Source organism: Larimichthys crocea, chromosome XVII, assembly GCF_000972845.2.
Source record: "Larimichthys crocea isolate SSNF chromosome XVII, L_crocea_2.0, whole genome shotgun sequence".
NCBI classification, from domain to species: Eukaryota; Metazoa; Chordata; class Actinopteri; family Sciaenidae; genus Larimichthys; species Larimichthys crocea.
Genome location: NC_040027.1, coordinates 25,847,849 through 25,866,066, shown reverse-complemented (window position 1 = coordinate 25,866,066; position 18,218 = coordinate 25,847,849). Strand labels below are relative to the sequence as shown.

The following is an 18,218-nucleotide window of genomic DNA, read 5'->3' as shown; positions in this document are numbered from 1 at the left end:
ACTCGCGAGGAGCAGCCATGGCAGTTAACAGCCAGTCATTTGCCAGGGGAGCAGTGTCAGCACTGTGCCCTTCAACTGAGAGGCAGGACTGGGGATATTATCAAATGAAACTGAAGAGTGAGACAAACAGGCGTCACATTTACAGCCCACCATGCTCCAAATGTCAGTAAAATCAGCCTATGGTTGACAGATCGGGCAGAGTCACCTTACTTATCTGAAGTATATGAGTTTTTTTTTTAAATACCAAATATACCTTATTTCTCAGATTGTTCTGAAAATTCTAATTCTAATTCAAATGTATGAACCTCAGCTGCAGACTGAAACAGGCTTTTATTTGAAAGAGCTTTCAATTACAGGCTGTCCTTTACTCCAAATTCCCCTGATGATGAAGCACTTTATGTTTAATCATATTTCATTTAGAGGCCTCCATGTTTTATGACCTGCTTCATAATCTGCTGTTGATCCAAATATTAACCTTCCTCCGTGTTTCCATGTTTTGATTAAGTATAATGTATGTTAACATGGCAATAAGAGACGTGTCATAGCTCTGTTTCTCCGTTATTGTTTTCATTCATTAATTAATTCCATTTCTTCTATATCGCCATTGTTGCTGCTGTTAAGCTGCACAGCAGAGTTGTTTTATGTCAAAAGAAGTCCAGCAGCTCACAGATAACACGCCATCCTCCCTCTTTTCTTTCCTTTAAATGTGAAAGACCTCACGGCAAGCGTTGCGTTTTATTGACTGCAGCTCGACAACAATCAGATGAAGGAGTATGACATGATGTTCTGATATGAATGAAGAATTCAAATTACATATTGACACAGCAGAGATGTAGAAGAAAGCATCAATTCAGCACAAGATCAATATTCAGAAAAGCACATGGAAACAGAAAATTCTGTTGTTGTGTCATATAATGACTCAGCGCTCTAGGTGACCCTCTTTTATGTAGCTTTACAATATGTTATATGAATCCTTTATGCTATGCGGCCTACCAAAGCTGTCCAATATGAGATTTATTGTGTTAAAGAAATGAAATTTAATTGAAAACCAATCCTGCTACCTCCAAGGTCAGGGGCAGAACCCTGCATGAGCAGCAGGTGAATTGTGGGAGGGCGGTGGGAATAAATGAGAAACTTCCTTTTCCTTATCATCCTCTGCGAGCCCTGCGGCGTAGCTGCTCACTGACTAGTCATGCAGATCTGTGATTGTATAGGACACACGCACACGCACCTACACACCCGTGCGCACATGGTGACAGGTGGTGGTCATTCATCAGACGGACTATAATGAGAGCATTAATCCAAGCCTCTGGAATGAGGTCAGAAATACCCTGAGTCACCAAGCCTTCCCAGCAGGCTGGCTCTGAACTGAGCCGTGCTCTGTGTGTGTGCGTGTGTGTGTGTGTGAGTGTGTGTGTGTGTGTGTGTGTGTGTGTGTGTGTGTGTGTGTGTGTGTGCGTGTGTGCGTGTGTGTGTGTGTGTAGCCCAGTACACAACGTTTGTTTACTGTCTCTGCAGGTAAAGCCCAGTGATGCAACACTGACTCAGCGGGTACCAGAGATCTTGTTTCCATGGCGCAGCGTGGTTGTCAGGGGTGATGGCACTCTTAGGCGGGTGAAGAGGGACTGGGTCATTCCGCCTATCAACGTCCCTGAGAACTCACGAGGACAGTTCCCTGAGGACCTAGTCAGAGTAAGACACACACAAACACACACACACACACACACATACACATACAGAAGCCCGCATGTCTTACAGTAGCTGTGAGGACCCTCTACTGACTAACCCCAAAGCAAGAAAACAAGCAAAATAACAGCACATATTTGCAGCATAAGCAAAGAACATAAAAGGCATATATATTTATAATATTTATATCTATATATATATATAATATATATTATATATATATATATATATATGCATTGCATATAATACAATGCAACAGTTAAATATAGTTTAAAGGCAACCATGAGAAAATAAAGCGAATCAAATGCACAGAAAACAGGGGAATGTTGTTAGTCTTCCTTCAAATGTTAACTCTGAGACAGGCCTAATGCAGTCTGACAGACATCCAAGTTGCTGGAAGCATAAAAAACTAAAAGCAGCTTCACCAACTTTATATTTAACCCATGCAACTTCCAAAAAGCTCATACCAGGCGACCTCAGAGGTCTGACAACCCCCGTCAGATATGCACTGCGGAGGGTGGCAATGCAGGGCCTTTCAGACGTGGAGTTAAATCGAATCGTTGAATTAAGTGGATGCTGATGCAGACAGGAAAAGTGGTGTAACATGATGAAATTGCCTCGTTCTTCTTAAAACTCTGAAAGTAGCATTCTGAAAGAAGTGTAGCCACACTGACAGTCTTTGTAGGATAAGATAAAAGCAGTTTGTATCCATCTGTGACAAGAAGCCTTTTACTTTAGATACATTAAAAGCCAGTTTTAAGTCGCTGATATGGTCAGGAACAGATCACCGTTAGCAATTACACCTCCATGTCGGTTTCTCACTGGGATCTTGAATACTAATAGAACCTGTAACGCTCAGGCTTCCATGGAACAGCAGCGTCTAACTGCACAATTGTGCAACGTAAATTTACGTTTTTGGATGATGTGAAACATTAAACTGAACAGCAGCAGGCCCGAGAATTGAGCCCTGGGGGACACCACATATAACGTTTAACTGTCTCGACATAATTCTGAACAGATGTAGAGATATGTTGTCTCCTTTGGTAAGATATAATCCTGGCAAGTACCGACCCCGACAAGCATGCCCAATTCTCAGGCTTTTCAACTAAGAAGGTCTGTCAGAACTGCAGAACAGTTTCACATAACAGAAATGCCATGCCGTGACTTTGCGTTTTATCATGTATCCAGATAGCCTTGTTGCTTGCTCTACATTGCAGATAAAATGAGTATGTGATACTTAAATATGGAATTTCATTCCTGACCTTGGTGAGCAGCATATGTAACAAAATAATCTAAGTGAAAATATTTAATAACTAGCTTTTAGAGCTTTTAACTGCATCTCATAGTGTAATTCAGTGAATGGAGCTAGGCCAGAGTCCCTCACCCGAGATGCTACTAAAAGAATATACAGTTAGTGAGCAGACTTTTCAATTGCAGGGCACTTTTAAGTCTTGTCATTTTTAAGTGTATCTGTTACAGACAGTAGAGTGATATGGCCATATTTTTAAAGCCCAAACCCTTGACCTTGTCTTTAAGTGCACTGCACGTTCATGTGTGTGCACATGTATGCTCTTATGCATCCACCATAGGCATTTTCATCAGGATTATGGACGATTATTTTAGCAGTTCACAAACCATCTAAGCGCATCTTCCTACACAGTTGATGCTATGAACACAACATTTTTGTTGCCATTTCTCTCTCTCTTCTACATGGCAGCTAACTGTTAACATACTGACAGGAAAGAGTCTGTCAGAAAAAAGCTACAATGTTGTAGACGACGCTTGACACACTGATTTATTAACAGATAATGCTGAAATCAGACCCGTGGTGCATTGTTTACATTTTTATTTGGGTCATAATGAGAGAGACAGAACATCCATCCATTATCTGTGACCTGTACCTGCTTATCCTCATCAGGGCCATGGGGGGCTGGAGCCTATGGCTTTGGGTGAGAGGAGGGGTCACCTTTAGTGGAGATCTCTGGACTGTGGGAGGAAGCCAGAGACAACCTTATCCAGGCTGTATACTGGATAGACTGTTCCCAGTGCACCAAAGTGAACTTTAATGCTTAAGTATCACATTGTTATTTTATCTCTATTATAGTTATTACATAGTTTACCTTCACCTTCGTTAGGTGGTATGTAGCTGATTCCCTGAATGTCCCAAATACACAAAATATTGTAATATGGATTATTTGAGCTTTAGGAAAAGAAAAAAAAAGTCATTCATTGGCTGCAGCTTGAAATATAAGAGCTAACATATCACTCACATCCTGTCTCTTTGAATTCCTGTCATTAAAACAGCACTTGATGTACATTGAATGTGTTTTCTACTTTGTTTGTAAGTGTTTAGTGCTTCTGTTAGCATTCATAAAGACATATTACAAGTGTTTCCATTCTTTCTTACTCAACTCCATCCAAAATCCCTCAGATGACACTGTTTTAAGTAGATAAAATATTTAGCTCAATTATACACTTACTCGCTTAATCAAACCTGAAATGATTGCTTTTAAGATACTTGATTTGAATTGCAGCTTATCCCTTCTCTTTTTCCTGTGTTTTATAAACATGCGTGTGCATGTGGAGACCTGTCTGTACAGTTCCGGCCTTTCCCCTCTCTGTTATGATCGCATGGACGGCATGCACGATATTAGTGGCGTGCCGGGCACCGCGCTTTATTTTGACTTCAGCTTAAATCTGATTTTCTCTGGTTACGCAGCAGCAGCCTCAAGCATTTGCTCAGTGTTGCCTGTGCAAGCCTAAAGTCATAGTGACATACGAGACACATCCAGGTCAAACTCAGAAAGTTTAGCTTCACATATATATTGTTATATTTTTACCTTTAAACAGGCAGTCATGCTTGCTGAGGGGAAATATCTCCCGAAATACACTGACAGCAGCAGATGACAGAAGTGAAAAAAATGATGTATATTTTGTGCAGGCACTCACATGGGATTTTTTTTTTTATCCAGTTACTCTGTGATTGATTACCACAATAATTGTTCTTCCAGCCCTGTCTTTTTCTGTGTATAGTAATTTTTCCTTTGCTTCAGATCCGCTCAGACCGGGATAAGAACCGGATGCTGCGTTACAGCGTGACGGGCCCCGGGGCCGACCAGCCTCCGACCGGCATCTTCATCATCAACCCGATCTCAGGCCAGCTGTCTGTCACCAAACCTCTGGACAGAGAGCACATCTCCAACTTCCATGTAAGACTTTCCGCACTGTGACAGCTGAGGTCAACAGCAGAGCAAACATTTTATATTTCAGTGCCGTGCTTTTGGATTCTGTTCACAGACAGCATTGTGGATGGTTGTTCTTATGCCTGACTGACAGCACCTGAAACACCATGTTACCCTCACAGACTTACGTAAAGAGGACAGGACGATAAACAAGCTTTAATAGAGGGAAATAAGAAAATGTTCACATAGTGTCTCGTTTAATTGGTGCTGACTTTTGCTTCCGTTCACTGGTGACAGATAAAGAATAGAGTGTAGTGTTGGATGCAAGCAGGCTTCTGCACTCGGCCAAAGATCTTGACTGTGAATGAACTGAATCAAAGTGGTGCATCAAAAACGTCAGTGTTTCTGCCTTCTGGTCCAAAGTAAGGTGGTTACAGATCTTAATTCAATCTTTACATGTGATTTTCAACTTAACCTCCTTAAACTGTTGAAAGTTGATTCTAACTGAGTTTGATAAGGAATTCGGGACTGGATTCAGATGAAAACTCATACCCGACCACACACGCGGTCTGTTTACTGAATAACATTACAGTACATTTCAGATCTTTTACCTCCTGCTTTACTTGATGGCTGAATCTGCTCCCAGTCTGCCTCACCACCTTGGTTGCATGTCATCCCCCTGTTTTTATTTTCATCTTCGCCGTCACTCTGCTCGATATATTCTCTCTCATGCTCAGAGATGAAGGAGAAATTCTTTAAAAAAAAAAGACTCTTGGTGTTTGCTCGCTATATCTAATACAGTCGCATACACCTCGGAGAGCAGAGTCTAACCTTTTGATCTGTAGGAATGCACACACACAGCTCACACAGGGGAGTGGAAATCTGGAGTCGCAGCAGGGTGATTTGCATTTAAGCTGTCTGATGAATATTCATGTGATTGGATGTAGTTGTCAGGAGCTGGGATTGGCCCGTCATGTTTATTCATGAGGGAGGCTTTAGCTCTTTGAGAGCCTCGTGCAGACGCTTCATGCACTGTGAAGGAATGGCTTATCGAGGGTCCAAGGCCAATCAATAGTTATATTCAGCATCTCTGACCATTTTATGCTAAGTACATAAATCACATAGGCCTGCTGTTTTAGTTTGGAAACATCAAAGATGGTTAGAAGAAAATAGATTTTTGAATTTCAAAGTGACATTATGTGTATTGAAACATGAAAACTTTTGATTTTCATATTCCGTCTTTGGGTTGATTTTAAAGGCTGATCTGAATGACACAATATTTTCTATTGTGGAGCTTCCACGCTCAAACCTGCTGCAGCACACTGTGCATAACACGTCCTGATCGACATCAGGCTTCAAAAAGAATCAGGAGCACTTAAGGGCAGACGGTACAGGGTAAAAGCTTCAACTAATCCTGTAGATATCACCATGAAACTAATCATATGAAGACAATTCATTTGTGCATTACACGTTTTCTGGCATTTTATGTTTAAATATGCAAACAAGACATTATCTAATGGGAACTTTGAGTGAATTTAGGTCACCCAAATACACAAAGTGTAGTGAAACAAATGTGTATCTGGGATTTTAAAAGATGTGTTGGAAGCAAACCAGCCCAAAACATTGGCCTGTAGTATGTGTTTGCTCTGAAGAAGGCATGTTATTGACCATACGATTGTTTCGTTGCAGCTAAATATAGATTAGAGTAGCTTGTTATCAATATTTCCGTGATCTACAGATATTATTAGTTTGGTTAGCATGAGATTATGTACAAATATTCAAAACCCAGAGAGGAATGATGCTACACTGGTGATCCACTGACTATACGCTGGCTTGCAGGATAATATATTTTCTTTTCTTTATGATCAAACACCTGTGAAACTGTCATTCCCATCAGTCTCAGCTGTACTAAAAGTAAACATTACATGTTAGCATTGTGATTGTGAGTATGTAGCATTTAACTCAAAGGGCTGCTGTGTCTAAGTGCAGCCTCACAGAGCTGCTAGCAGGACTGAAGATATATAATTAACTTTTTTTCTGACAGTGTGACAGCCCTGAGTTTACCACTTAACTCGTCCAATCTTATTTCAAGGAATTTTCACTGAATAAATGATTCAGTTCTCATCGAGGAATACTAAATAAGCATTCTGCGTTTGTGTTTCCAGTGGCCTTACCTCAGCCACTTAACCTGATGGAGTGTGTGTGTGTGTGCGTATTTGTGTGTACAGTTGCGAGCACACGCTGTGGATCTGAACGGAAATCAGGTGGAGAACCCCATCGACATCGTCATCAATGTCATCGATCAGAACGACAACAGACCAGAGTTCACACACACCATCTTCAACGGCTCTGTACCGGAGGGATCCAAGCCTGGTACCAACACACACACACACACACACACACACACACACACACAGATACACACACTTGTAATGTGTGTATTAAATTCTTCCTCACTGACATATCTGTGTTGACTTGTGTGTGTTTCCCTGCAGGATCCTTTGTGATGACAGTGACAGCGGTGGACAAGGATGATCCAAAAACTGCCAATGGGATGCTGCGATACAAGATCCTCTCTCAGAACCCCCAGAGCCCCTCCACCAACATGTTCACCATTAACAACAAGACTGGTGACATCATCACGGTGGCAGCAGGCCTCGATCGAGAGGTGTGTATGCATGTGTGTTTGTTTGTTTGAGTGGACATTTTGAAAGGCTCGTCTTAAACCCCTATAAAGAAGCCTGTACTGTTTCCTACAGTGAAAAGACACCTTATATCAGTAGACTCTACAGAATGTTCTGTCTGTTCTGTGTCAGCAGCCAATGATTATGAATGAATATCAGTCTGCTTTTTACTTTTTTGTAAGATTAGGAAACTTTAACAGATCTCTACATTCTCAACACACACACAACTCACCATCTTTTCTGGTGGTTTCGACCACATTTTAAGGACTCTTTCTGCAGATGAATTGTGCTTAGCTGTCATTGAGATTGATCAGTTTGTTTATATGACAGTAGGGACTTATATATGTCAGTTGTGATGACACTTGTCATGACATGACATGATGCCGCTTCACCTTCTGAAAAAGCTGTCCTCTGGCTGGTGTGTATGCCCTCAGAATAGTGTCACAACTGGTCATACTTGTATTTGCCAATTGTTTATTAATCTACAAACAAGGAAATATGTCTTTCGTGTTCCAACGCTGTTTTCTGACTCTGTAGAGGCTTCTACATCATGTACTGTTGTGTCCATTGAGTGCGACAGTCTTATCCTCTGACCTCGGTTTACCTTAGTAATGATCCAAATGGCGCCTGCTTTCCTAAACACAGACATGCAGCTGCTCTGTATCTCAAGGAGAGAAGTCAGTGACCCTGTAACAATCTAAGACTTAACAGTATCTTTGCAGTGACTTCAAGACATGTTTAACCCTGTGTGACCGCCATGTGTGGCATGCTAGAATAGAAACACATGTTGTATACTAGCTTGTATACAAATACAGCTACTGTAGCTTGAGTTAAGATCATTTTGTCAGAAACCAAAGTCTGAAACTTTCTTGCCCAAGTTGGGTCTTATTTTCATAGTTAGGGCCATCAATTTAAGTCGTGATAACAGCTAAACATGAATTTTAGCAGAACAGTGTTCAGGCAGACAGAACTTCATCCAGATTATCTGAACCACTTTGGAGGTCAAACTGAAAGTCAGCACCCCTTGAAATATCACTGATAAGTCCTCGCCACGCCCATTGAGTTTGCGAGTGCAATATTATCATGGTGTGAAAGTAAGAGCTGCAGTTCTTGACACAACAATCTCTACTCGAGGTCTACTTATTCACCTGTTCATCATCCATCATCAGAGATGACGATGATCAGAGATCTTTCAAGAAGAAGTATGGTTTAATATATGTCGTCTTTGTTGTTGTACACAAGGTCTAAAAGACAAACGAAAGCACTGGATTTAATGTGGGACACTATGACCGGGTTTTATAGTGTATAGTGTAATGTAGACTTTTCTTTTCTACATTAGAAATTCAGATTTTCCTTAAAGTTATTAAAAAGGTAATTAAATTTGTGCAGGAGGTGTGCAGAGCTCTTGTTAAATCTAGCAGTCATTAACTCTCTGAACACGATTGTGAAGCCGTGCTGATTGAGTCGTCAGCTATAATGGTGCTATGACAGAAATATATTCCATTTTAATTAGATTCATATCAGCTATGATCTGTGCGGCAATATTTGAACTGTGGCGTGTTTAATATATGTTTTACAGCTCTCCTAAATATAATGGATGGTGGGGCTCTCGATGACAGCGTTATGTGTAAACCAGAGGATCCATCTTTCCTGTTGATGACCCTCTTTGCTCTTTCTGTTTGCAGAAAGTCACCCAGTACACCCTGATCATCCAGGCTACAGACATGGAAGGAAACCCCACCTACGGTCTGTCCAACACAGCCACAACCGTCATCAGGATCACCGATGTCAATGATAATCCCCCTGAATTCACCACAGACACGGTAGGTCCACACACACTCTCTTGCTCACACACACACACACACACACACACACACACACATAATCTAATGGCTCTAAAGCAGCAAACAGGGGCGAGGCACTCTCTTCTAAACAGCACTGCAACTCTCAGAGTTTATATTGGTAGTGGCAGATGGTGGAGGAGTGAAAAGCCAATGAAACGTCCAATATGTTTATCTTCCTCAGTAAAGCTGAACAGGTTGGACAGGAAGGAGCAGTATTTGTGGGAAACGTGGTCTTTATTTTAGGTAACAGAAACACTTAGCTCTGGTGTGAGACAGAAGCAATCATCTGCGCTTCGGCCTCGTCTGTTTACAGTAATTCAAACAAGGTATTAATGAACGGCTGTTTGATTTTTGCAGTGACTTATTTGTGTTAAGAGTCTGCAGAGCGTTAACAAGCCTGTCCGTCTCTTGTCAGTTCTTCGGGGAGGTTCACGAGAACAGGGTGAATGTGATCGTTGCTAACCTGACCGTGACGGATAAAGACCAGCCTCACACTCAAGCCTGGAGCGCTGTGTACCGCATCATCGCTGGAGACCCCACTGGGCGCTTCTCCATCCCAACTGACCCAACCACCAATGAGGGCCTGCTCACTGTGGTCAAGGTGGGTCTCTACACACACACACACACACACACAGACACACACAAACATATACTGGTATAATCATCCTGTCCATATGGGATTTAACTGTTTTTATTTCTCTAACGTTCTCTAACAATTCCATGTATTTCATGTCATTTATATGTTTTGCAATCATCAGATTTGTTGTATTTGTAAATCTAATCCTCAAAAAAAAAGTTCTGATTATTTGAAGTGCGGTTCTGTGAGGACGGTGTGTTACCAACAGCAGACGGTGGTCGGCACGCCTCAAGTTTGGAGAAGCAGACAGCTGAGTGTGCATTCAGACGGGATCAGCTATTCCGGCAACTTGTAGCAGGGTTGTCCGGTGGTGGGGGGATGAGGGGAGCTGAGGTGGGTTGTCGTGAGGAAATCATTTTTATTTCTCTGATTAGCTTTATCGAGGCTGGCGCGCGGTTACTGTTACTCTGTGTCAAAGTGCTCTCTCTCTCTTTCTCTCTCTAATCATCGGACACAAATCAAATTAAACTTCTTCGTGTTTCTATTTTGCGGAGTACATTGTGAGTCGGACTCAGATTTAGAAACTGGGTACATGAAACAAAACAAAGTGAAGCAAAGTGAGAACACACACACAGGTAGATTATCAGAGTTTAGTCCATGAATCCACCTGGATAGTCTCTGATTCAGAGACATTTCAGGCTGTCTGTGGAGGTTTGACCGATCTGAGAGTCTGATTGGCTTGCGGAGTGTGACGTGGGGCTCCGTTTTTCCCAATAAACTGAAAGACCTCCGTTTTTGCTGCGGTGCCTGATCCTGTCCGAACCCCCGCTAAGTAATGTACTGCTGTGGAACAAGGGCACCATCAAAGCATATTTTAGCCATCTAAATACATTAATATCAGTTTAAGTATGTTATATTTAGAATATTTTCATTTATTTGCCTCCATCAGACAGCTCCTTCACACAACTGAAGCAGCTCTCCAGAGCAACCAGACTTCATTGACATAAGACATTAATTTGACCTCACAGAACAGAACATGTCGGCTGGTTTACTGCTGCCATGATCTGCAACTAACATTAGTTCAGATCTGAACTAACGTGTTTAACTAACCGATGAAGGCAATGGCAGACCAACTTCATGTTCTCTGAGGTAAAATTACTGTTTTTTTGTCTGGTGGCTTTGCGGAGAGCATAGATCGATATAAACGCTCCAGTTTTCCATTTAAAAACAGTGTCTGACTGCAAGTTAAATCAGTGAAAATATTCTAAATATAGCATACTCTTAGTCTGATATCGATTTGTTCAGGTGGCTGAAATAGGTTTGGTGATGGTCCTCCTGTCTGCTTCTCCAAACCAAGCAATTGCAGCCTAGTGTAGGTAACACACCGGCTATGCATAAGTACATCACACTTCAAATAACCAGGGCCATCCATTTAAGGTGTTTTCAGACAGCAAGCGGTTGCCGTTCTCTACTGAGGTGTAAATTTCAGGGAGCTCAGATTAGATCAGCTCCTGCATCATTTCCCCCGCTGTGGTTTCTGTGGCTGCCGCAGTCACACGGCGAGCCGCCGCAATTCTGAATGCAGCGGCGAAGAGCAACTGCCCTCTCTCCCCCCGCTGTTGTGTTTACATTGAGAGTAATGCAGGCTTTGGTGGCAACAACATCTTTAAGGTTTCACCGCTGGTCCATTTTGGGACATTTTGTGGTAACAAGCAGGGTTTTAATAATGAATACAGTTCCCAGAATTCTGTTGGACCAGACTTTTATGTCCACCACTGGGGGCTGTATCATCACTGTGAGTGTTTTTTTCTTAATCATTATCATCAACAGAAGAACAAGTGGTGTTTCTGTTCACAGCGCTGAAAAACAAAGTGTACTAAGACAGAATAAAGTCAATAATTGGATTTTTACTGTCATACTGGGAGCAACAGCGATCTGATCTCACGCTGCTCACACGGTCGAGCGGTTCTCCACACAACAGCCGGCCACAGTAAACAGAGGTGTTTGCTTTGATGGCACGTTGGAGATGTGCTGCTTCCCACACACCTTTTGTAGACGCATCAAGCCCTAACCTCTGTGACAAAACATTGCATTTTTTCTGTGTCTGCCTCACAACATAAGACACCTTATGGTTCACCTGTTGAGTGCTTCTCAAGTGAAGCAGAAGCAGCAGCGTGGGTTAGCATCAACTTAGCACTGTAAGACGCTGTGAACAGCGAGGTAGATATCAGTTCAATTCAGTTTTCATTTGTATAGCTCTAAATCACAAACCAAAGTTATCTCCTGCATACAGAGCAGGTCTGGACTGTACTCTTTGTTATATTATTTACAGAGACCCAACAATTCCCACCATGAGCAAGCACGTGGTGACAGTAGTAAGATGTCAAATTAAAACAAACAAGTAGCTTTGGAGAAGTTACATGAAATCAAATGCATGTGTGGGTAATTTGAATGCAGCGTGGGATGACAGACTCCACAATTAACAGTACTGTATGGAGAGATAATTACTGAATTAAATGATATTCAGCCAAAGAAAAACACATTCTAAACATACACAAACTATTAAACTTTAAAGAAGCAATTAAACATTTTGTGTTTTTATCTTCAAAATATTTTTACATGCAATTCAAATTTAGTTTTATTAAAGGTGTGAAGACATAATTTGACCACCTGGAAATCAAGTAAATGCATATTAAGGTCCGTCAGGGGAAACTACCAACCTAATTTAAAACCTTAAAATAAACCCCTGATTGTTTAGATTCCTACACAAAACAACCATCGTCAGACCTGAATATGAGTCATGGACTAAAGAGAATCAGGCTAAAGATCTGAGGAGTAGAGCAGATCAGAGACATTTACTGGATCCAGTCCATGCAGGTCTTAGCCAATAAAAAAGTCTTAGAATAAATTCCAAATTTCACAGGAGACTACAGGGGGATGTGATGTGTCTTGTTGCCAGTCAGGAGCTTTACAACTTATTTTGGACTAGCTAAAAGTGAGCCAAGGCTGACGGAGTGACTCTCAGATAATGTCAAGACAGGAAGAGATATAAGTCTGCAGATACAGACTAGAGAGAACCAAATTTCATTTTGCAGTTGATGGAAAATGGAAAAAGTTGATACTCACAACAGAGCTTATTTATTTGTACAAATAGAGAATGCTGACAGCGAAGAATAAAACAGCATCTCAGTGGCCAAAAGGCCGTCTATACAGTACCATATCGGTACCTGGCCTGGAAGGATGAACCTTTTAGATCCCTACAGACCGACCTCAGACACAAACCACATGTGAGACAGCAACAGTGCTACTAAAGCTATAAAGTTGGCTCTCTGATGAGTCTTCAGGAGAAAAATTGCTTTATTTTTTAGCGTACAGTTTCACTTTTAATTCTATGCTTGCCTTGGAGAGATTACAATAGAGGGATGACAGGAAACTAAAAAGAAAACAACTCAGTGAATAAGGTTCCTCACTTCGCCAGGGGAGTTCATGGTCAGCTGTAACCTGTAGTCCAGAGGAGCCTACAGGCATCCTCCAAGGCTGCATGTGGCTCTTTAGCCTCTCTCTGGTTACTGTGCAAAATATTATATGGACACGAATAACAGTTATTTTAACTGTTTCATCATCGTTATAGACCTAAAGGGATTCTGAGATTCTTCAGTTATAAACACATGCAACCATCACACAGTATGTACATGTTTTTTGACATTTCTTAACTAAAATGTGCATAAAACATAACCCGGGCACTTTTTCTTTATACTTTCCCGACCCTCAATAGCAGTGGTTACTAGTCTTAAATCTCGGCTAGCTATCTAGGCTTGTTATAGATTCCAAATCCAAAAAGAGAGAAGAAATAAAGAATTTAAAAGGGTGTGTGGATTTGTTGACCTTACTTACCTGTATACTTGATCCTGGGGAGAAAAATGCTCTTTTGGTAGTAAACGTAATGATCTGGAGGTGGATCCAGTTGCACACACAGACAGAAAGGTACATTTCTTGATATACTTTAATTTGCACTATAGTCTAAGGTACAGTCACACAGGCAGAATGCCCTCAGCAGCTCCAGAAACACTTGTATGTGCTTAAGGTTGCCCATGCCCATGTCTAGTGTATCATGTCTTATCCCTCCCTTCTTCTGTCCAGCCCGTAGATTTTGAGCTGACCCGTTCCTTCATGCTGACAGTGGAGGCAGAGAATGAAGTAGCATTGGCCCGCGGCATCCACCTGCCTCGGCAGTCCACAGCAACTGTCTCAGTGCGAATCCTGGACATCAATGAGAGTCCAGAGTTCAGCCCAAACCCCAAGTCCATCAAGCTGGAGGAGGGTCTACCTGCCGGATCTCTTCTCACCACCTATACTGCCCAGGACCCCGACCGCTCCATGAGACAAACTGTCCGGTAAGGACGCTGCAGAGGCTTTACTTAGATATCAAAATATGTATAATTAAACTGTGTAACTATAAAATATTGAGGTTGTAGGTTAAAATAGAGCACTGAATGTGTCTTTGACTGTCTTTTGATAAGAATGAATACGAATGAATATCTGTGTGCCTTTTCATATTTTAATTAGCTTGCATTTATATCTCAGATGGCAGTGCCTGGCATTGACATAGTGTAGCTGAAAGGAAACTAGCTTTTACAACTTTGAACTCGTACGATATTTTATATCTGAAAAATATTTGATCTGTTAATGCAAGCCACAACTTCATGTAGCTGTGTCATTAAAGTGATTATATTAGAAGCAGAATTAGCGTGTAGCACTTCTCCGTGCCCATTCTTTCACTTCCCAGTTTGGGAACATTAGCTAACACGTCTACAGGAACAATTAGTGGTGCTGCCAAGAGCCTCTGAAAGATCTTGAATCATCTCTAAGTTGTGTTTTTTTTAACTAGTTTCAAAGCATGTCACAGAAAAAAAGACTACATTTCAAACATGAAACTTTTTTTAAATGAAGTAACTTGAAACTTGAAAATAGCTTGAAGATGAAAGTCGCCTCTACCTGCTCATCTACCGCATACACTTTACTAACGATCATTTCAAGTGTCCCATGTGTAAAAACACAATCTGTCATGCCCAGAATATCATCCATTATAAGACAATGATTTTACACCGTAATGAGCCCTCTAGGGTTTAAATAGCTGCATAATATTATGTAAACTAATTATAAAAATGAGAAGAAACAAAACTCTGACATGTGTGTCTTCACCATAATTCATCACCTTGATCATCAACCTACAACCTTTCACTCAGACATCAGCTGACTCTTGACAGTCTGCCAGAGCTCTATTGTAGCCATCTTGGCTTCAAGCTCGTCTGGCACTCAGACTTCAGTCTGGCGTTCATCTGGGACAACGGCAGCTGAAGTAACACCACAGTTAGCTGTCGTTCTTTCTCATCATGAAACAGAATTGCTCCAGATTTCAACACACACACACACACACGCACACTTAAATAGAGAAAGTGCATCAAGATGTTGCTCAAGTCTTATCCCAGTTCATCCACTGAGTGATTAGTGTGGATGAGGGAGCAGTTAAGATGTCAGAATTTTCGTCTCACTCATCGTAATTGATCCACGTGTTTGTGTTAGCTTATAGATAGTTAGCTAATGTTAGTTAAACCGTTGTTATACTTAAACTGCTGAAGTGTAAAAATTCCAAACAGCTTCAGGTTCTGAACCGGAGGAGGACCGATGATAATAATGATAATTGCGATCAAACCAACAGACCTGCACATACAGTATTTGTATCTTGATCTGATCCAGAAGTAGTAACATGTGTAAACGGCCCAGAGGGGTCACGTGATCTTATCCATGTATGACAATAACGGTGCTCATTTTAAGACCGTCTCTCCTCGAAGACAGTCATGATTGCACTTGATTTTTAACACGACAACTGACAGAAATAGCTATACAGTGGTCCCTCGTTTATCGCGGGGGATACGTTCTAAAAATAACCCGCAATAAACGAAATCCGTGAAGTAAGTTTTACAATTATTATACATGTTTTAAGGCCGTAAAACCCCTAACCACACACTTTTATACACCTTTTTACACGCATTTTGTACAGTACTCCCTTAATTAATCAGGACGCAGAACACATGTGCGGTTCTCCTTTAGCCTATTTAGGACGCATAACACAATGCGCGTTCATACTGTACAGTACACTGTAAAAAAAAGCATGCAAAATTACACAAAAAAAATCCACGAAACACCAAGTCCGTGAAAAGTGAACCGCGTTATAGCGAGGGACGACTGTATAGCATATGAAAAAGAGAGCTCTGCACAGCTGACCAATCACTGAATGTCAAAAAGGAAGTGAAATAAATGAACACTGACTATTCATTTCCAAAGAAATTAAGTCAGCTTCATATTTATTGTTTCATCTCAAATACATTGTGCCAGAGCCAGTAGAGTGAAATCATGACTTCCCATTATTTTATGAGATAATATGACCACATGATGATTTTTGAAGGAAAATAAACATGAAATATTGTTTTCCACAAAGTCTCCTAATGAGGAGCAGTCTGTTTGTTGAGATTTCCCTTCATTCACAATTTCACTTGCTCATTAGGCTGAACGTTTGCATTCTCAATTAAAGAGGACAGCATGCTGTTCTTTATCACAGCCCCATTTTGAGATAAAATCGGATAAAATGGTTGGATTTTATTTATTTATTTATCTGGAGCGTGTCTTGGAGAAATGTATCTCTTCCCAGATGCTGCAGCAGTGAACTAACAGCTCAACAACAAGCAGACCAGAGAGCGCAGAGAGCCTGCAGGACTGCTGCCTCTTGTCCCCATCCTCCTTTCTTTTACATCCCACTATTTGTTTCTAAATGTAGTGCTGAAGTCTTTGTAGCCTAGCAACAGCCAATAGTGGACGCACACTATGTTCACAAAAACATGCAAGCACACACACACATGTTCACATATAAATCAAGTGTATTATGCACTATAGAGTGGGCCAAGGAGAGCATTCTGCTTTCTGCTTTTTTATTTTTTGTTGCTTTGTGTTGTGTAGTTTCTTCTGCTCTTACATGTATTCATAACTGTGCCTTTCTAGTCTTTATCAGACAATTAAAAATACACAAAATGGACAATATTCCCTATTCATGGGTGGTTGTTTATGGTGGCTTTCGGGCAGCTCTCCTCGCCCCTGTTTAAAGCCATACTATTTTTTTTTACTCACATTATTTCCCAACTGCATGGCCCATTTGAAACCCGACTTCTGCTGCTACAGCAATGCAGATGTAGGAGTAAATTCTGTTAGATAAATACATTTGTTCAGCAAGTCACAGGGATTTGCCAAGCTTCACTCTTTTTTATGGCTTCTCTCCAACCCCTAGAAATCGTAACATATAACAAAACTCCACTGACAAATGTATTTTTTTTGGGATATATAATTTTTAAATCTGTTAAAGGGTAGAATCATTTCAATAAATGAATGAGTTGTGGTTCCTTCGTGAGAGTGCTGCAGCCTCCATATATCAGCTCTGCAGTGGCTGCTTGGCCTGTAGCCAGGGAGGCAGATAAAGAAGCCTCTCTGTGGCGGTTTCTCATGCTGTCTCTCTCTCTCGCTGGATCCAGGTACTCCAAGATGTACGACCCTGCCAACTGGCTGGAGATTGACCCGGTTAACGGTCGGATTTCCACCATCGCCATCCTTGACCGAGAGTCTCCCTACGTCAAGAACAACCTCTACAACGTTACCTTCATGGCTTCTGATAACGGTGAGACAAGAGGGCAGCGCTGGTGTCCTGCAGTAACCCCATCCCCCCACACATAGAGGTGGACTGTGTTCACTGTGCCTCAGTGCTCTTTTCAATGATTGCAGTCGTGCTGGTTTTACTGTGGAGTCAGTGTCACAGACCTGCTTCTGCAGAGTATGTGCTGAGTTGGGAGCAGCAGCTAGAGCTACACAAATAAAGAAATGCACTTATTGTTTTATTAATATTCCACAATTATGAAACCAAAACACTTCTCATCCTCTTGTTTCATCAATAGTTTCCTTTACATGACACAGGGAAAGATCAAAGGCCCAAATGGGAGGTGTCGATGTATTTTTGCTGTCTGTGCATAAACTAGTCAGAATGCTGTTGGCTCTCTGACTATGCCGAGCAGTAACCATCACCATTTTGTCATCATCCCAACAGCCAGACAGAGACAGCAGCTCTAAACAGAGCTGAAAAAGAGGCATCGGGTTAGAATTGCGATTGTTTCGAGGGAACGTCTCTCTTTCAAGGACGCATCTT

At 41.4% G+C, this 18,218-nt stretch overlaps 1 protein-coding gene across 1 annotated transcript in view; it reads left to right on the top strand.

The window, feature by feature from the left end:
- LOC104922761 (cadherin-2) overlaps window positions 1-18,218 on the top strand; it is a 90,791-nt gene that overhangs the window by 44,149 nt on the left and 28,424 nt on the right. Inside the window, exons 4-11 of the mRNA XM_010735686.3 lie at window positions 1,519-1,692; window positions 4,740-4,895; window positions 7,097-7,241; window positions 7,364-7,536; window positions 9,238-9,375; window positions 9,812-9,997; window positions 14,114-14,367; window positions 17,554-17,696. Of these exons, the coding sequence (XP_010733988.3) occupies window positions 1,519-1,692; window positions 4,740-4,895; window positions 7,097-7,241; window positions 7,364-7,536; window positions 9,238-9,375; window positions 9,812-9,997; window positions 14,114-14,367; window positions 17,554-17,696 (1,369 nt within the window). The remainder of the gene's footprint in view (window positions 1-1,518; window positions 1,693-4,739; window positions 4,896-7,096; window positions 7,242-7,363; window positions 7,537-9,237; window positions 9,376-9,811; window positions 9,998-14,113; window positions 14,368-17,553; window positions 17,697-18,218) is intronic.